This window comes from Clarias gariepinus, chromosome 5 (genome assembly GCF_024256425.1).
Source record: "Clarias gariepinus isolate MV-2021 ecotype Netherlands chromosome 5, CGAR_prim_01v2, whole genome shotgun sequence".
NCBI lineage: Eukaryota > Metazoa > Chordata > Actinopteri > Siluriformes > Clariidae > Clarias > Clarias gariepinus.
This window is the reverse complement of record NC_071104.1, coordinates 8545970-8565595: the sequence shown is the minus strand read 5'-3', so window position 1 is coordinate 8565595 and position 19626 is coordinate 8545970. Positions and strand designations below refer to the sequence as shown.

The window sequence follows — 19626 nt, the reverse complement described above, 5'->3', positions numbered from 1 at the left end:
CAGGTGTTGCATGGTGCCTTGGAAGACTCCTTTAAACTGATGCACAAGATTGTAGGTTCAAAATAAAAACAGGATCTAAAATATATAGTATAATCATGGTTCATGTGGGGAGGCTGTGGAGTTTTATCGTGTCCGCCAGTGGATGAAAAGTTGATCATACCCGTAGATTAACTCTAATTTAATGTTTGTGTGTGTGTGTGTGTGTGTGTGTGCATACACAATATTCCTGGATGTATTCCTGGCACTTTTTTGTACGGGCTCCATATCAACCATTAGTTTGACTAGGATAAAACACTTACTGAAAAATTAACGATGTGGGTATTATTATGCAGATGTCTTGGAAAAAAAGCAATTTTTGAATAAATGCAAAAAGACCAAACTGAAAACAATTCTGTACTATAAAACCTATTTATTTCAGACATGCAATGAAAAAGTCACATATAATTACAATGCAAATTCTCTCTATTCACCTCTTCTACAGTTTTTTTTTCCTTTCCATTGGCCATTATTCATAAATAATACACATTTAACTGAGATAAAACCCTGTGAAATAGTGATGCACTAAGTAGACTTGACTTTCACAAGGTTTCTCACCTTTGCATTTGCTCTGTATAAAGCAGCTTCCCATAAACAAGTGCAGAAAGTGATTATACTAAGCATGCAAAATGAAAGAACATCATGACCTCGTGTTTTTCGTCAAGCAGTTCCTCAGTGGTCCTTTCCAAAGAAAGAGTCAACGTGGATAAAAAGTTGATTTATGGATAAGATCAGGGTGAAGGAGAGTGTGAAGCTCTCAGTATTTATTACCAAATCGTTCTTGTTTTTTTATGTGAAGTCAAATCCGTTATTGTAAAATCGTAGATAAGGGGAAAGGACTAAAATAACGAAAAAATAAAAAAACCTTGGTTAAAAACAGTGATCTTGCTGAAAATACAAACGGTATTTTTTTGTTTTTTCCCGAAAATATATTATTTTAATCTCACTAAAGCAGAGATGCTATCCAAACATTTGACAAGCAAAAAATAGCAAACAGAAAGCAGATTATTGGATTTCCCTTACCTTTACCCCCTATGGCTTGCATAACCATAAACATACAAAGCGCAGGTTTATTTCACAACCGTACATTTTCAAGGTTGCTGTTTTAAACTCAAGACATTAAATACGATACGAAACAAGTGTCACATTCTTCAAACAATACAATTTGCAGCGAGCACAGGTACAAATCGAGTCTTTAGCTAAAAATGTTTACAGTCGATTTAGATGCAATATTTACACTCACATCAGGGTTTACGTGCACATATCCAACAATAAAGTAAAAAAAAAGTATGCTTTGAGATAAATACTCATCAACATCACAAAAGACATCAAGCACTGTGTATTACAAGGGGCGTTCAAGTCAAACCGGGACTTGTGAATTTTGGTGAAAGGAGGCGTAAACGTGATTGACATTGACAGAAAACAGTACGGTGACTCTGAATGGTGCACATGCTTTAAAACAGGCCTGTGAATGACGAATAATCGTTCCTGTAAAGATTTAATGATTCTAATGCTTGATCCTTGAAAATCGGCAGATAACTTGTTGCAGATAACTAGTTTTTTACTCTCATGATTGTGTTGTTATTCCGTGCTAACCAAAGTCCCGGTTTGACCTGAACGCCCTTTTTAGATGTGACAATATAATGAAATGGTTCATTTGGTGCAAAAATGTATAAAACTAGGCAGTACAGACATTATGGTCCATGTGGATCTTAGTGGTTCTTGATAAATAGCATGAAACCATATTTGCAAAAATCTATGTACAAATACAAACCAGTGTTAATACTCGGATGTACATTTACTGTACATAAATACACTATTTGGTACATATTTTCAAGCATTATATTTCTTTCTATCAGTCATTTGAATGCGTAACATTCAACAAAGTTAATAGTGTTCGAAACAGGGTTTGAAATAATCTTAAATCTACAGCAGAATAACCAGAATGTAAATAATATCAATACTCACACAATATTACCAATGTGCTGTTTTTTGTGGTTTGGCTTTTCGTGGTTCATGGGTGCCAGCAGTCTTGCTTAAAATGAAGACGTGGTTTAATATATGTGAAATCCGTAGGAGTGAGGGTACTTACTCACGATCTAGCCACGATCAAATCACAGGTTGGATTAAAGCCGTGTGAATATTAAGGAGCATATAATATAAATTAAGTGCAGTGTGGACTCCATGATGATTTTTATTCACTTGGGTCCAACAGTAGATTAGAATTGTTCACACACATTTAAACATGTGATGATTGTTCGTTCAGGTTGCTTATTTTATTGAAACATACATGCGAATGGTAAAATAACTGGCAACAAATATGATGGAAAGGCAGGGAAGCTAAACATTCAGTACAAACCTATTCATTAATTCATATTCAGGAAGGGCTTTATTGGCGCATAAGATGGTGGTCCATTGCAGGGCATCACATAGTCGCCATGCGTGGATGAGATGTGGAAGAAAACCAGAGAACCTAGAAGTAAACCCAGACTGACATGAAGACGATTTGTGAAGCTCTAGATGAAAACCTGAACCTGATGACCAGGAGCAATTGAGAAGGCAACTCAATTTTGTGCAGAAAAGCACTCAATGCGTCATTTTTGAACAGAGAATTTGTCTGTGTGATTTTGCCCCAGTGGGAAAACACTATTATTACCTTCCAAATCTACTTTGTTCACTTGAAACTGTGTATCAGAGGACTGGGCCCCCCCCCTTATATCATAAAGTGCTATTTCTCTCTGGGCAATTTGATTTCAGCCTTGAATCTACAGCAAAGTACAGGCTACTTCTTTTGATCTGATTCCTTTGAAACATCTGGTGCATCTGTGACGTTTATATGGCGCACTCGTCCTGGGGAGCGGTGCTGAAGGCGGTGCTGCGTAGGAGCTCCAGGCAGTTGATGAGGATGAGCGTTCCTGTTAAGTGCCTCCAGCGCTTGGTGATGGGGTTCTTCATTCTGTCGAGGCCGGTGTGAAGTTCCTGGAGTATGTCCCTGTAACTGTCGCCGATCTGGGCCGCCCACGTTATCAGGAAATCAAACGCAGGCTTCCACATGGCCTGAAATGTGCAAGGACATCGGAGAAATGAAGAATACGCAAATATTATGAGAGAATGCCAATTTTCAGCATGTTAACAGGCAAAATCTGACTGCCGGAGTTTATGAAAACTCAGCAATTTAAACTGGAATCCACACAAATATTCGTGTTTTCATCGGATTCCAGTAACAAAAATTTGCCACTTTGCTAAATGTATTCCATTATAACCTGGATAAATCACTTACAATAGACGGTAGTAATTGTCATTAATCATTAATCAATAAATTGCTGTTAAGAATTTAACATAATAAAAATGAATTTACAGATAAAAGTTTTGCACAATATTTCTCCGTAGCTCTATGAATTATTAAAATGCCTTAATATCAGCAATAATTTCATGATTAACAAGTTCAACTATTGTTGCAAAATTAGCAACTTTTACCTTTGATTTTCTTTACAGTAAGTGTGGATGTGTGTGTGTGTGTGTGTGTGTGTGTGTGTGTTTCTGCTGCACACCTCGCTCTCAATCTTGCCATCCGTGCCTCGGTAAGGAGCCTCGTAAGAATCCATCTGTTTACGGGACACTTTGGACAGTTTTTCCGCGAGCTCTCTCCAGCGCTCAGCTACTTCCACTGCTGCAGTAAGAAGCGCAAAGTCTTTCACGAGCTGAGCCACCAGCCCCTGACAGTCCAGTTTTAACAGGGCCTGAAATCACCAAAACACACTTTTACAATAAGGCGTCGATACAAATGTCTTAGAAACCCTAGAAAGAAGAAATGCTGCATTGGGAATATTAGCTGCTTTGTACACAGGATTGGATTTCCTTGTATGTTTTTAAGCAACACAATTTGATGCATAAAGTGGTTGATTAGGATTTGCACAAATTGTAGTTTTGTAGTTTCTCATTGCTTCCTGACAATAACGCATTAGAGTACCCACCCTGCATCCTAATTAACAGCCATGTAGCCTACATGATCTGGATCAGTGACCACTTAGCACTAAAATACTGATGAGAAAACAATGGTAACATGATGGTAAGTTTCTCATCCTGAACTCGAGCCTAAAATCACACAAAGCATCTATTACAGTATGTATGTTTGTGAGAGTTGTTCATTTCAGTATGTGGACGCAAGTTCAAACAGCTATTGCAGCAGAAGTTATTGTGCATTGTTTTCGGTTACAGCACAGGCTCTGGCATGCACCTTTACCACAAACTCAAGAGACATTAACAAAAACATGAAACTAACACATTTATTCGTGCACAAAACCGAAAGAAACCATTACAGTAAAAGAATTATGACCCGGTGCAGGCTGCAAAATGAGAAGCACGTTCATTTGAATGATAGGAAGTATTAAATATATAATGGGTTCTTACTAGGTATTGTGTGACATTAATACAGATTGGCTGGTTAAATGTGCTGAAGCATGTACTGTATGTGCATATGTGTATGTGTGTGTACACAGGATGAGCGGTTTCAATCAAGCTACTGCGTATAATGACTATGTGCTTTGATGAACTTGCAGATAAGGCCCTTGGTGAGGGATTTACGTGCTAGTACGAGCATAGCGCGCCATCCAGTCCCATCCAACTGGGAAGCACTGGAGGAAGTAGGAACATCCGGCTGGGGTGGATGGAAAAACGACCGGTGTTTGTTTGCTTTTATTCGGCTTGCTGCTTCCTCCACCCTCTTCTCTCTGGTGTGTGCTTCAAAAGGACTCACTGAAGTTCAGTGAGGTTTCAGTGATTTTTTTTTTTTTGCTGCTTGTCCTTACCAAACCTTAATGCCTTTAAAGAAAATGTATCATAGTGTGTAAACACGGCAGCACATGACAAGTGCCGTCACTGACACATAGTCTGTGATGTTTAGTTTCACAATTCCAGATGGAATGTTTGGTATGGAAGGAAATCGGGGGAAGGTTTACATCTGATAACCTCGGAGATGCACTTTGGGCCAGAGCAAGAAGTTTTAAATACCAGCCTTCCAGCTTAAATATAGTGACACAAACAATATATATATATATATATATATATGTTTTGGTTATATGATGATCATATATGTTATATGTTCGCTAAAGTAACAAGTGAAACAAAGGTGTTCTTAATATTCACTGAACATGTTAAACAAGTTCAAAGCATTGGTGCCTTTGCTAAACAAATCCATCAGGAATAAGATGCATCATAACATGTTTACGCAGCTGAATCATTTATATGTGTAGTTAAAAAATTGTTGGAAGATTCCAAACCGGACCTGTGATGAAATTTTTCATGGACGACGGTGTAAAACCAATTGACATTGACAAGAGACGTTTGAACCTTGCAAACATTTAAAAGAAGGCTGTGTGTCCCCGAATGACGATCCTGGCCGAGGTGGCTCAGAACGCACTGCACTCGTTCTCAAATAGAACGCCTGATCCTTAAAAATGGATAAGCATCTTGTCACCGACTTGCGGAAGAGATGCATCTGTCTGTGGGAACTGTACACACAATCATTCACCAACACCATGTGCACTCTATAGGAACTTGCCTGGGAGTTAAATATATAGTCCTGACCATGCTTCAAACCATTTACACATGTTTGAGACATTAAAGGAGTTCCTGGGAGGCCAGTGTTTATGACAGTCCAATCATGGGTCTCTCTTACTGAGAAAACTTTCTACCTTGATGGTGTCTAAGCGCTAGTGAAATGCAGGGATAGGTGCATTAGTGTAGCAGGGGATAATATAGAGAAACTAAGGTAGTTTGTACTCTCATAACTGTATTCTATACAACCACAAGTCCCAGTTTGACTTGAACACCGGTTGCATATAAAAAAAAAAAAAAAAAAACTATATTAATTCACTGTCTCACTTTTGTAAAAAATTTTTCATAAATCTGTATTATAATTACAGATGACCTGACTTCAGCTCCCCTGTCGCACATGTTTAATTATAAATTTAGGCATTCGCCTTCTTAATAAGTAGTGTGTGGATTACAGCTGAAAAAAAAAAAAACAGTCCTGTATGAGTATGGCTCATAAGGTTCTTTAAAAGCCTGGTTTAAGCACTACATTAAGTGTAATTAGAGAGAAGAGTTCATGGCCAGATGTTATCTGTGCAGCACTTTTAGATCAACACTTTATATTCTAAAAACCCCAAAGGTTCATTGTACAGGGATACTCGCGTCGTTTTAAATCCCAAACCCCTTGGAGCTCATAACCTCATTAATAATCACACCCAAACAAAGGTGTCGACTTCCTTTCTTGGAAGAAGGATTGTGGACTGCGTTCGGAATGTAATTCATAGCGTAACCACTGGACTGGACTTTACACTTTTCCATGTATGATGGCTGGCAGAATCAGAACTCTAACTGGACTAAAAAAAAAAAAAAACATGCTCCTGTGTTTCCCCACGGAAAACCAGGCCATTCAGGAGATATTCACCCTCCACCCACTTTGCACACATTGAGGTACTCAAGTCTCACAGTGGACTCAGCAAAGAGCTCATTAATGAAGAAACAGGCCACACAATTTATCATCATGGTGCTATATTCCCTGAGAATGCTAGCCACTTTGTCACCTCTGTGGTTGTTAAGGATGCTGAAATTAGTCAAACCAGCCCCAGTGGCAGTACGGCCAGCTTTATTGAAAAGCCGACAAGCTTCTCACAGATGGAGCCCTGCAGGGGGAGCAGTATGGTACCACAGGCCTGCAGAGGATGTGTGTGTGACCCATCAGGAAATCAGAATACATCAGCCAAGCACCTTACTCAGAAATGGCGTGTCAGCTCTGGGAAGGCTTTGGCAAGGCACGGGTAGCAGGACGACTTCATTAATTTGAAGTCAACAAATTGCCAGAAGTCATCTGGGACAGGATGCACTGCCCAACAACTTGCATTACACTGTGAAATACTACATAATATGTTTTTTTTCTTGCTGATTATTTGCATGCTCAGCATCAAAGCCAGATCTTGTTAATCCTGCTTAGTCTTGCCCCAAACGTGGCTATCAAGACATGGATCTCCAATGCTATGGTTGGAAAACATGGCTGATATTGAACCCTGAGTTCTTTAAACGCAAAAGGGATGAGCTGAATCACTTCAGCCTGGTCCAAACTGAAGGATGTATGTTTGAACAAGGAGCATCTCCTGCTGTGCGCACAGCCATCCTGTTTAGATGTGAACAATAAAAAAGGAAACATCTGTTTAGCCAAGTAGACACACCCTGGCCTCCTTCCATCTTTCACCAATAGGGAACAGAATACTAATCACCAAGGGCCTGGTCAGATTCTTAAAGATGCTCCCTTGATTTTGGTGTAGAAATTTACAACACGTCAGCCGTGAAATCTCCATATGGACGTCAGCGTATGAATTCCTAAAAAGGACCATGTCTGATCCATGTGAGAGGTTTGTGTTAAAGTAGTACAGTGGCGAATGCTTATTTAGTATCTACTGCTATATAGCACAGTTTTGAGGCAAAACTTTTTTCTGCTGTTCATTTAATATTAGCTGTTAGATGGCGGTTATAAATTTATCACAATTTATTTATTAATCATTATTTTACACTGAAAATATTTCTTTAGAATTATCACCTCTCATCTTTGCATAATTAGCAGTTATAGCTCGTTTATATAGCTTTTTTTAATTAAAGGGTTATTTTGATCAAATATATAAATAAGCTGAGAATGTGCTTAGAAAGTAGAGAATTCAAGCAAGTTTATTTTTTAGAGAACGGATTCTTTTCATTCCTGGTGTCACAGCTTCGAGACTTTCACCTCAAATAAACTAAATTTATATATTATACTGGGCGAAATTTATTGCGAATAAAACCGATTGACATTTACAGACTTCAAGCACAGTACGGTGATGACAAGCTTAGCCTTTAGTGAAACAACTGAATGATGTAAATATTTTAAAGACGTCTGTATGTCCCTGAATAACGATTCCCGCTGAGGAGTCTAATCCTTTAACAATCAAGGGATAACTTGTCACCGACTTGTAGAAGAGATGCATCTGTCTGTGGGAAGTGTACACAGAATCATTTATCCATGCCACTTGCACATTACAGGAACTCGGTTGGGAGTTACTGCCACACCCCCCTACAGTCCTGACCTCGCTCCAAGACATTTCCGCATGTTCGGCGATTTACAGGAAGTGAAGCAGGCAGTATGATGAAAATTTCTACCATGATGGGATCCAAGCGCTGGGATAAGTGCACTAGTGTAGAAGGGATTATATAGAGAAATAAAGCATGTCTTTACTGTAAATTCGATGAGACTAACTGTAATCTCAAACTGTAAAACTGCCCACACTGTTGGGCCCAACAAGACTGCATTAGGAACCCGTTCATTTCACAGGTCAAGGAAACAGCTGTACAAATTTGCTTTCTACCCTGCATTTTAGCAAGCTTTCTAGATATCATCTATTAGCCTGAGGGTATTTGATGAGATCTCGTTTGCATTTAACCAGAGCTTATGCTTTTTGCTGGCTTGTTAAAATGAGCCTGCTAGGTCATTTAGAACAATTACATCACATGAGCAGACTGCAGCAAAAACAGCGGTGTTACAGAGTACATTAATCAGATGATATGAGCTAAAAGACAAGCATCTCTTAAAAACGAGGTGTTTTGCTCTTTTATTGGTATGCTCATAAACTGATGTGCATAACAGAAGTCTCGTAATGCTTTTGTAATGATGATGAAACAACAATAGCTGTAGCATTTCAGTTGGGTCCTGTCCCAAACTGTATATGACTGTACTAAATAACTATGACGATGTGTACTGACTTGGCACTCAAAGGCTTTTTTACTTTGCATATTGAGTATTTATCCTTGTGATACAGAAGGGTGCAGAACCAACATGCTATAAAGTTTTTTTTTTTTTTTTCTGCGAGTTGGTGTTACTATAACATTGTGCAACCGGAGAACACACAATCTAGGATCTAGCAGCTTTGAGATTTCCAATGCACAACAAAACAGAGTATACTTTTACACTTCAAATAATAATAATAATAAAGAAACAATGGATCAGTACATACCATAAAGAGCTCCTTTTGGAAAGACTTCTTTTGCTTCACTTCAGTTGTGTTGCAGTCCTCTTTAAGCTTCTCGAGTACACAGGCCACTTTTTCCGGCTCACTGTTCGGCTCTGTACGGCAAAAGTGTGCCAGAGGAAGGTTGACATAGCCCAAAGCATCAGCAAATGCTCTCCAGCTATTTATGTTTTCCATTAATATAGTCCTCAATGAGGAGTACATGTAAGTCAGACATTTGCTGGGGACTAGAATTTGTTCTAAAAGAAGCGTAGAGGTCAGCTCAGGCCCCTTTAAATTAACTGGTTTGACTTTTCCCATTATGAGAATGTTCTTGGCATGAACCAATCCAACTCGGCCATGATAGTATGCAATGTACCACTCCTTGGTCCAAAGATGCCCTTTAAGTTTGATTTTTTCATCACTCAAAAGTGTCACCACATCCCCTTTTACATACTCCAGCAAATACTGGCTCTTGCTTTGTCTAAGGACGGTTTTTAGCAGCTTTGCAAACCTGACATTTTTAACTGGTCTGTCCTGGAACACAGGGTATTTTGTGACACTTATAAGAGGTGACAGTACAGTTTTGTTTGTTTCCTTTTTCTTCAAAAAGCGACGCTGCACTGAGCTTGGCGCAACCTTTGGTGGAGGAGGTGGAGTCTGAACACAAAACTGGGCAAGGATGCAGTCCTGGTCATCTTTAACCTGAATGCGCAAAGTGAAGTCTGAGATGTTGTCCGGCTCTCGAGCGGATATCAAGTAGATGAGGCGTGATACTTTACCGAGTTTCAACTGAAAACTCCTTACCACCCTAGTCTGCTCAGTAATTTTCACCTCAAAATTTAATATGTTGGAAAACAGACCAACCTTAAGATCTTGTGGCTTGGCAAGTACAAACTGGTGTTTCCCCCAGAGTTGAAGGGATACTGGTGGAATACAGTGTGACTGTTTTTTGGCCTCACTTACTAACAATGTTTTTGGGGCACAATCATGACCAAACATGGCAACGACTGTCTTAAAGGATGGATGGATATGCTTGGGGCCGTATACGCCAAGTGTAACTTTCTTTACAACATGCTCCCAGACTGTGTTGTATGGGGCTAAAACCTTGGCTTGAGCAACGACTGATACATACATGCATGGCTCCAAATTGTCCAAGGTTACCTGGATTGTATCTCCATACATAAAGACGTGAGGAACTGGAACGTAGGGTCCGTCCTTGCAATCGCTGCGGACACAGATCACTTCCGTCGTTTGTCGACTCTCCATCTTGACTACAACAGACACTTTCATCTCTAATGTCACAGTGGTTTTAGTTTCCATGTTACTAAGCTTGATCTCCACCACAGGGCTCACAGTAGTACATTTGTCATTGTTTAGCTCCAATGGTGGGTCCAGCAAGGCCTTTAAGGATATCTGCTGAGTGTCATCTGGTGCAACGTGGCCCTCAGGTACAAAGATGCTGATACTAGTGTCAGGTAGTTGAACAGCGCCACCTGAGCTGTCCAGTTTGCACACGATATTGGTCTCTAATGGCTGAGTTTGACCCCATCCAGGATTTTGCCCAATTGAATCTAGGTCATGGCAGGACCTTGTAAACTTACGGTGGTTTAACCAGGCATTTTTGAAGTCTTCTCTACTCTGAAACTGCTCGGGTGAAGGCGCTTTCATACTACCAAAAAACCCCAAGAATTCTGGAGGTGCATCTGCCTGTGACTGTAGGATGGACAGTTCGGACAAACTGTAACAACGCTTGCTTCTATAAAATGGATTGTTCCTTCTAAGAACTGGACCTTTCTCTGTGCCAGGGCTCAAACCATATGTATCCAAAATATTACTTCCAAACTTGTTGACGTTAATACTGCTGCTGTTTTTTGAGTCTGGAGAGGAGGACGTATCGAAACCGAGGCGATCCATGGAGCTCTGGATAGTGTTTTGATCAGTAAGTAAAGCACCTTCAAGGAATGGGTTGAGAGACATCCGCTTATTCATGAAGGGGTTTCCATTTTGAGGAACAGTAGGTTTAACTTGCTCTGACCACTCTCCACGTTGCTCGAGCACTCTGGACCCCTCATCATTAGAAGTGTCTCCTATGCCGTCAATCATACCACTGTCACAGGACAAAGATTCTCCATGCGGGACGGGCTTGACATAGGCTGCTGGGATGTATCCCATTTCTGTGTTGTTATGGGCATACCACCACTCTCCACCAGACGTGTCAAGAACATAAAGATGGTCTCCTTTACAAAACTTTAATGTGGTGAAGGTTGATGGACAATAATCTTTAATGGCGATGACTTTTCTGGCAGATTCAATTGATGCAGTAGTTTCCAGCCGTAAAGTGCTGGGGCTCGGCCCTGAAAAACAGAGTGAATTAAGTAAATGCAAAACAAATGTAGATGAACGTATGTTCTAGACACTATATGAAGAGTAGAGAAAAAAAAAGAAGAAATGGAAGAGAAACCTTTCTCATAGAGGGTGGCTTCTGACACTCCAGAGCTTAGTTCAATAAGAGTTCCCTCAGACTTGCAGCGTGGTATTGCATTGTTGTTATTTGTTGCTCGAATTCGATGTGCAGCCATGCTTAGTTCTTCTGCTGCATATTTCCTTTCACTGTCAAGAAGCCTGTCCCATCTTCTAGACTCAACTGTTACCAGCAGCTTTTCAATCTGATCTGCATGGAAAACAAAAGAAAAGGCCAGATATTTATTGCCTATTGTGTTCAATTTTTTTATTCAGACCTAAATTCTCTCTCTCACTCTTTCGCTTATTTTTGGACCGTTTATCCTGTACAGGGTCATGAGACGCCTGGAGACCATCCTAGGGGACTCGGGGCTCTCGGCAAGGTATAGCCTGGACGGGGTCCCAATCCATCGTAGGGCAAAGATTCAATTCATTTACCTTAATTGGAATAATCCATGGGTTTATTAGCAGATGCATAAAGTGTTATTAGTAATATTGTCATAAAACTAACTAATTAGGCTAGTACCATTTGGCTGATTACAAACTTTAACTACAACAGCATCCTGCAGAATTGCCTGTGGTTAAGGTATTTTAAATTTTAAAATCACTATACAGTATCTGATTAAAAAAATATTTGAGCCATCTGTACCACTTGGTACAGTTTTCTATGCCAAAAGGAAATCCACTTTACGTATCTAGAAATAGTATGCCTGTTGCTTCATACCATGCCACAAAAAAAATTAAGCAAAGATTTGTGCTGTTGCATCAAATAAAATCTTGCAAATCTCGCATTTTTATTTATTTATTTATTTATTTAGTAAACATATTTACAAAAACAACCATTTAGAAGAGACTGTTTTGGTGAGATTGCTGGTATTATTGCTTCAATTAGGAAATTAATTGGAGCACTTAATTAAAAAAAATACAATTAAAGCTTTCCATTGCTTTTTTTCTTTGTGAGGATATTAAAGGGGTAAAATCTATAAACATTTCAGGTGCAGTGAAAGTCAATGGTATCTAATGTTTTTAAGAACCCTATCTCTGATTACATGCTTAATACTGAGAGGGATAAAAATCCTCCCTTATTTTTTTTTTCATATTTCTGCCCAAATGATTACCGAGATCAAACACTTATCTAAATTTGCATGCAGTCTGGTGCATCACTGACTACACCCAATGGCACAAAGATATCGTCCAGTCTGTTTACAACTACTGGTAGAAATTGATACAGAGTTCTTTCAACAACTGAAAAATAAATAAACATTCTAAACATCACGCTCTAAAACTTATAGTGTTATTAATACTCGAGAAAAACATTGACAGTTTTCTGAACTGCTGACGACAGGCTTTTCGGGTATAAACCTTTAAACAGTCAAACCGTGTTCCACTATTATTGCATAATGCAGAGATGCTTGCACCAACGGTGTAATGCTCTGTCGTGACATGTCACGAATAATACAGTAAGGGGAAATAAATTCATGCCCTAGTCCAGGCACGTTTCATCGGCTCATTCCTTGAGTTCCTGACTGAACCCGAACAGGAACAAAAGCCTTGTGAATCATGTCTAGCTTTAATCTAAAGGTGATGCCTAATCTCTGTTTTGTTGCAGGATCAAGGTATGCTCAGGGATTTTTAAATTATTAAAAGGTCTGAGATTTGAATCGTCATGAAGAGCTATAATAGCAGTATGACTTCACCCAAACAACACAGCCTTGCTATTCAAAAGGGGTTAAGGTCAATGCTAAACACGTGAGTTCTTCCAAACCGACCGTTTCTTTATGGACAATGCTGGAACAGGTTTGGGTCCCTCAGATCCAGTGAACAGAAATATTAATGCTATAGCAAACTAAGACATTCCAGACAATTGTCATTAGATTGACATATCTGGCAGGAAGTTTGTCCGTATAGATCTACAACAGCTCAGGAAACTCAGAAGTGATTATACCCCAACTTCAGGCAGTTGCTCAGTCTGGATTAGCAGTTCCGTCTTCTGTTAATGTAACACTATCATGTATTCTGTACCTTTTTTGATTGGGGAGGAAAACAAAATGCAGACTAGAAACAGTGAACACTATTAAAATTGACCATCTGCCTGATTTTGTCCCCTACACATATAGCGGTACCTCGGCATACGAATTTAATCCATTCCAGAGGCAAGGCTACCTTAAGATAAAATTTCAAACTGTAAAATGCATTTTCCCATGGGAAATAATGTAAATGCTGATAATCCGTTCCAGCCACCCAGGAATATTTTTTCAATATTACCGATTTCCAACACTAGAATTATATTTTTGCATATTAAAAACAATCAAAGGAAAATTCACAAGGCGAGGCATTCGTATGCCGAGGTGCCAGTGTACTGCTGAATATAGAAACGTTACAACAGCTGTCAAACGCAGAAGTACATTGTCACTGTAGTACAATTAGTGTTTATTATTGTGCACACACCCCTTCACAGTTTGTGAATATCACACTGTTTATGTTAAGATTTTTCTTCACTACTAGTTTACTTCTATAATTTTTCCTAAAATCAACATACACCCAGAACAAGAAGTGTTATTTTTTTTTTTTTTAGGAAAAAATGTTCAAATTTAAATTCTATTTTGTCACGTATACAACAACACACAGTGTGATATGCAGTGAAGCGCTTTTACGAGTGGTCATGACCTAAAATGAAAGACAGTATGGAATAGGAAAATAGAACGATTTCACTACAGTTGCACTTGAAAAATGTCAAATAAAAAAAAAATGTGATGAGATGTACAAATCTACAAATTTACTAATGTTACAATAAGATACAATTATAATAGAAATACCTCAAATATATAAATTATATAAAATGTGCATAATGTGCAAAGTGTAATTATACTAAAAAGTGAGTATGCGCAGTTATCTGCATTACATGCATGCACATTCCCCAGACTTTACGCATGTTCCTGGCTACTAAGCAGTGTGAGCCAGTTCTAAATTAAACCCTGATGAATTAATCAAATTAATTTATATCTTTGATTATGACAGAAATATAATCTCTATGAGATTAAAATGCATGCAGCACAAACTTCAAATAGACCAAGTGTGAAAGAGCTATATGTACAACAGTGTCATAAGATAAATAGGGTGAAATCACGGTGTTATCAGTTGTGCATTGAAAATCAAAGGTTAAATTAATCAAAAATTAAAAACAAAAAAATTAATCATCACCATTAACACTGAATTACAAAGTAATAAAAGCTATACGTTAATCAAAACAAAATGACTGAGATGCGAGGGTAGTGTCCCTGTGTCCTCTTTAAGCCTGATCTCAGATTCAGCAAGCTCTTCAGAAGCACACGGCGCCGGTTTCCATGGGGACCGTCTGGCCGAGGAAAGGCATTTAGATGAGAGGATCTTTAGACAAATCCCTGAATGTAGCAGCGTGAAGGACTCGTACAAACCCGCTTTTACTATTTCTTTGCACACTCCTTAAACGCATAGGCAAGTTTCCTAGACAAAATTTTAAGCCACTTGAACTCAGAGAGAAAGAGACGGACAGATATGTGTGTAAGGTATGTTTAAGAATGAAAAGCCTGCAAGTGCTATGAAACCACTTGTTGCAAGTAAAGTTTATTACTTGTATTCTATTGTACAGTATATACTGGACTGGACTGTTTGTATTTTAGTGTTATACATGTGAGACAATGGTATATTATCAAAGCAATAGAAGAAAAAAATACTACTGATTAATGTATTTGACAAATAATCAATCTACTGTATATAATCTACTGTAAGTATGAAATACAGACTAGCTGGACATTTGTAGAATAAAATGATGAAACATTCAGAAGCATTACAAAGTCTCCAAAGCTTAAATGGTAAAAATATTAATATTAATTATCACAACAATCAAAATCGTAAAGTCTATAAAGACTACATGAATCAGATTCCCTTTAACCAAAAATAAAGACAGTTTTATTTTTCTAATTAAACTGTAAGAAATTATTCATATTCTGCATCCAAAAATTTGTATGGAAACTTTACGTATAAAATGCTAATGGGTACATGTGCCAACATAACTACAAAAGCGGAAATATGCACAATGTACGGCTAGTCAATTTATGCAGAGTTTGTCTATAATTTGTTTATTTATTTATTTTTTTAGTTTTTTTTTACTTTTGGGGTGATAAATAAATAAATATTGGTAAACATCCTTTTAATGAGATTATTTGCACAGATACATGCCGGCAACACAGCAAAGGTCAACGATGGTTTGACCTAAAAAAAAGTGTTTATACTGTATGGAAGCCTTGCTGGTGTGTTAATGGGGAAAGCCTTGGACTGTGTATTTGGGGTTTCAGGTATGTCAGTTAAAAACAAAGTTAACATTACTTTTATAAGGGGTACATTTTACTACAGTGGTCCTGTCTAAGTACGATTGAAACTTTAAACAGTCACTGTTTCTATGATGGCCTTATTGCTCATTGGCTCTTATCCAATGCTAAAGACGACCAAATGAGAAAGGACTGTCCAACATTGGGGCAAGAAAGAGCACATAGAGGTGTTAATCTCTTTAATGTTAGTTTAAAGCCCATCAGTCAAACAGTTATCCTTAGAATGACAGGATTTCCTCCCTTATGAAGGAGGACCCTGATAAAAGAGAGTGATTTGGGACAACCTTAGGAATGTTTCCCCTAATTATCACAAACTGAATGTTTCTTCATTTTGCACCATGAAATCTGAAATTGTTTATACTGCAGTTATAAAAGTGTTTTGTCTTAAACATGCAAAAATGAAGAGATTTGATCCGTTTTCCTTGCATGGTCATGTGAGTGTTTTCTTGAACAGACCCTGTGATATTAGATTGTTTCACTTTTGTGTCAACGATATACTAATAATACATCTATATAATAAGAAAACATTTTGCAATTTACTTAACATTGTGGATATGATATCAATAAGTGTTATTAGTATTCACAGCAGCCATAGTAGGAGCGCTATGTGATACAGACAATGAATCCTGACGTGCACTATTTTCACTTTGGAATGACTTTCAGTGGTCAAAATCATCTCTCGCATTGCTTGGGCTTACAATTTCATACACGGCCATTTGCTAGATGCTGCGCAGCCCGAATAAACATTTCCGCACAATTTATTACCTGAATGCATGAAAAGGTCAGCGGTAGGATTCTGACTTCCACATAATAATAATAATAATAATACATGAAATACTGAAGTACAAATGTAAACAACAGACAGATACTCTGCAGTCTGAATAAATGGCTAAGCGACAGAGGAAAACACAGAGGAAATGCCTTTGCGATGAGTTCCTGAAAACTCTCCCCTTATGCCATCTCGCAGTTATATCAAGCGAATCACTTTGACCTGCTGAAAAGATTTCCCTATTTCCAGAGAGCAGAATACACACACGTACAAAGGCGAATCAAAATACCGGACTAACTTTCAGATGTCCTTTACTGTACCAGGTATGTTTAATGAAGTGAATGTGCGATTCAATGTATGTTCATACATTCTGTATAGAGTGTTATGAAAGCAGGGGGGAAATTCACTGTCAATGTCTTTGTCATTGATATTCCATCTACAAAGTCAGACTATTTGCCAAAGTAGAAAAAATATGGATTGAAAAGAATATGGAAGAATATGCAGAGCGAATCTGTTAATTGAATTATTCAAGATCAAAGTTAAAACTTACTGTAATGAATGTAGCATTACTCTTTCATCTAGTTTAATTAGCTTCATTTTTTTGTCTTCATCTATTAAAGCTGAAAAAACAAGAATTCTAATGTGAATGATGTTTATGTTCACGATAAGTTATGTTTAAAAAAGGTAGAAATATTAATGATAATAATATAAATTATAAAAATAATAATAAAACATGTCCCATATCCTGTGGAAAGATTTTTATATGCATTTCAAACACTTACTTTATTATTTTTATTCTAAAATTTTATAATGTATCAATCACCAAAACATTTTTTTTTTATTATACTGCATCTGCTCAGATCCATTTAGGAACCTCTGTATTCCAGCCAGAGACTGTGGATGCTATTAGGAGCCATTGTATTTATCCCATTTTTACGACCACAGTAGAACCTTTGGTCAACATTCACACAGTAAGAAACGCCAGTTAGCTTAATCTGCATGTCTTTGGACTGTGCAAGGAAACCAACCAAGCCAGGCGAGAACATGCAAACTCCATGTACACAGACCCTGAGACGGGAATCGAACCCAGAACCCTGGTGGTGCAAGGCGACAGTTCTAACCTCAATATAATATAGTAATCCTTGATCCTTAAGACCACCAGCACAGATGATAAAATAATAATAATAATAATAATATATAAACAACATGACACTGGATTGTATGAAATTCAAACAAACAAAAACAAACAAACAAACAAACAAACAAACAATTAAACAAAGCTCTATAGTAAGTTGTCAAGCCTTTAAAACTCTTAGCCTTTAGATAAAATCTTGGTCACTTGTTGAAGCAGGATGAAAAGGCATGCTCAGATTTTCTTTCACAAACACAATAAATAAAATCATAACTGAACCCACGTTATATTTACTCACTTTCTGTTATTAGGAACAGCAATACAATGCAAGTTTCATTTTCATGACTGAATGAACACCCACAAGTTTCATGGTGTAAAGTTGAGACTTGTATAAAACTCCACCTGCATGCCAGGATTTCAACACTTCTGTGTGTGTGTGTGTGTGTGTGTGTGTGGAGAAAACCAGCATCAACAATAAAACAAAACCCGCACAAACCCATTTAAACCACTGCTACAGCTTGTGTAAGAGTTAGAAATGAAACGGACAGAGAGACAGAAAGTTTACTCACTCCAGCGGTGTCCAGGTTTCGGGTAAATGTCCCTCCGGGAGACGCAGAGGGACGCGGACGCGCAGTGCAGCTGATAAGAGCGCGAACATCAGTCCACACTGCTGCTCCTCATGGGGAGAGCTCGAGACACCTGATTGGTTGGACGGTTGAACCAATGTGTAAGCCCCGCCCACTCCTGGCCCCCTGCCACAGCATACAAAATGACTTTATGGCTGTTTTTCCCAAATTCTTTAAAAACCAAAACAACAAAACAAAACAGTATTATTTTAGAAATGACATTAAAGTAAAAAAAAAATATATATATATATATCTCACAGAAAAGTATTGAATTAACAAATGTTTTTTTCTATACACATGTTTATTCTCTTTGTTTGTATTGGAACAGAACAAAAAAAAAACAGGAAGGAAAAAACAGCCAAAAATGTCCAAAAACTCTAAAAATGGGCTGGACAAAATTATTGGCACCCTTAACTTAATATTTGGTTGCACACCCTTTGGAAATAACCATCGATAAGCTTCTTACACCTTTCACACGGAATTTTTGACCATCTCTTCCTTTGCAAACTGCTCCAGGTCACTCATATTGGAAAGGCGCCTTTCCCCAGCAGCAATTTTAAGATCTCTCCATAGTTGCTCAATGGGTTCTAGATCTGTACTCATTGCTGGCCACTTCGGAACTCTCCAGCACTTTGTTGCCATCCATTTCTGGGTGATTTCTGAAGTATGTTTGGGGTCATTTTCCTGCTGGAAAACTCAAGATATCGGGCGCAAACCCAGCTTTCTGACACCGGGCCCTACAGTGTGACTACGGATTACCTCCTTTGGTAATCATCAGATTTCGTGATTCCTTGCACACAGTGAAGGCACCCAGTGCCAGAGGCAGCAAAACAACCCCAAAACATCTTTGAACCTCCACCATATTTGACTGTAGGTATTGTGTTATTTTCTTTGTAGGCCTCATTCCGTTTTCGGTAAACAGTAGAATAATGTGCTTTACCAAAAAGCTCTATCTTGTTCTCATCTGTCCACAAGACATTTTCCCAGAAGGATTTTGGCTTATTTAAGTACATTTTGGCAAACTGTAGACTTGCTTTTTTATGTCTCTGTGTCAGCAGTGGGGTCCTCCTGGGTCTCCTGCCATATTTCTTTGGAACTTGTTTGGGGCTGCTTATCCACTATCCGGACTTTCCTGCGTTGCAACCTTTCATCAATTTTCCTCTCCATCCAGCCCAGGGCGAATAGCTACAGTGCC

At 38.3% G+C, this 19626-nt stretch overlaps 1 protein-coding gene across 1 annotated transcript; it reads right to left on the bottom strand.

Annotated features, from left to right (window-relative positions):
• Positions 1-389: 389 nt before the first annotated feature.
• On the bottom strand, positions 390-18500 carry sh3bp4 (SH3-domain binding protein 4). The gene is made up of 5 exons (XM_053496178.1): positions 18375-18500; positions 11539-11748; positions 9081-11431; positions 3588-3776; positions 390-3093 (listed from the first exon to the last, which is right to left on the bottom strand). Exons 2-5 carry the CDS (start codon positions 11654-11656, stop codon positions 2869-2871), a joined length of 2883 nt encoding a protein of 960 aa, XP_053352153.1. The 5' UTR covers positions 11657-11748; positions 18375-18500; the 3' UTR covers positions 390-2868.
• Positions 18501-19626: the final 1126 nt, after the last annotated feature.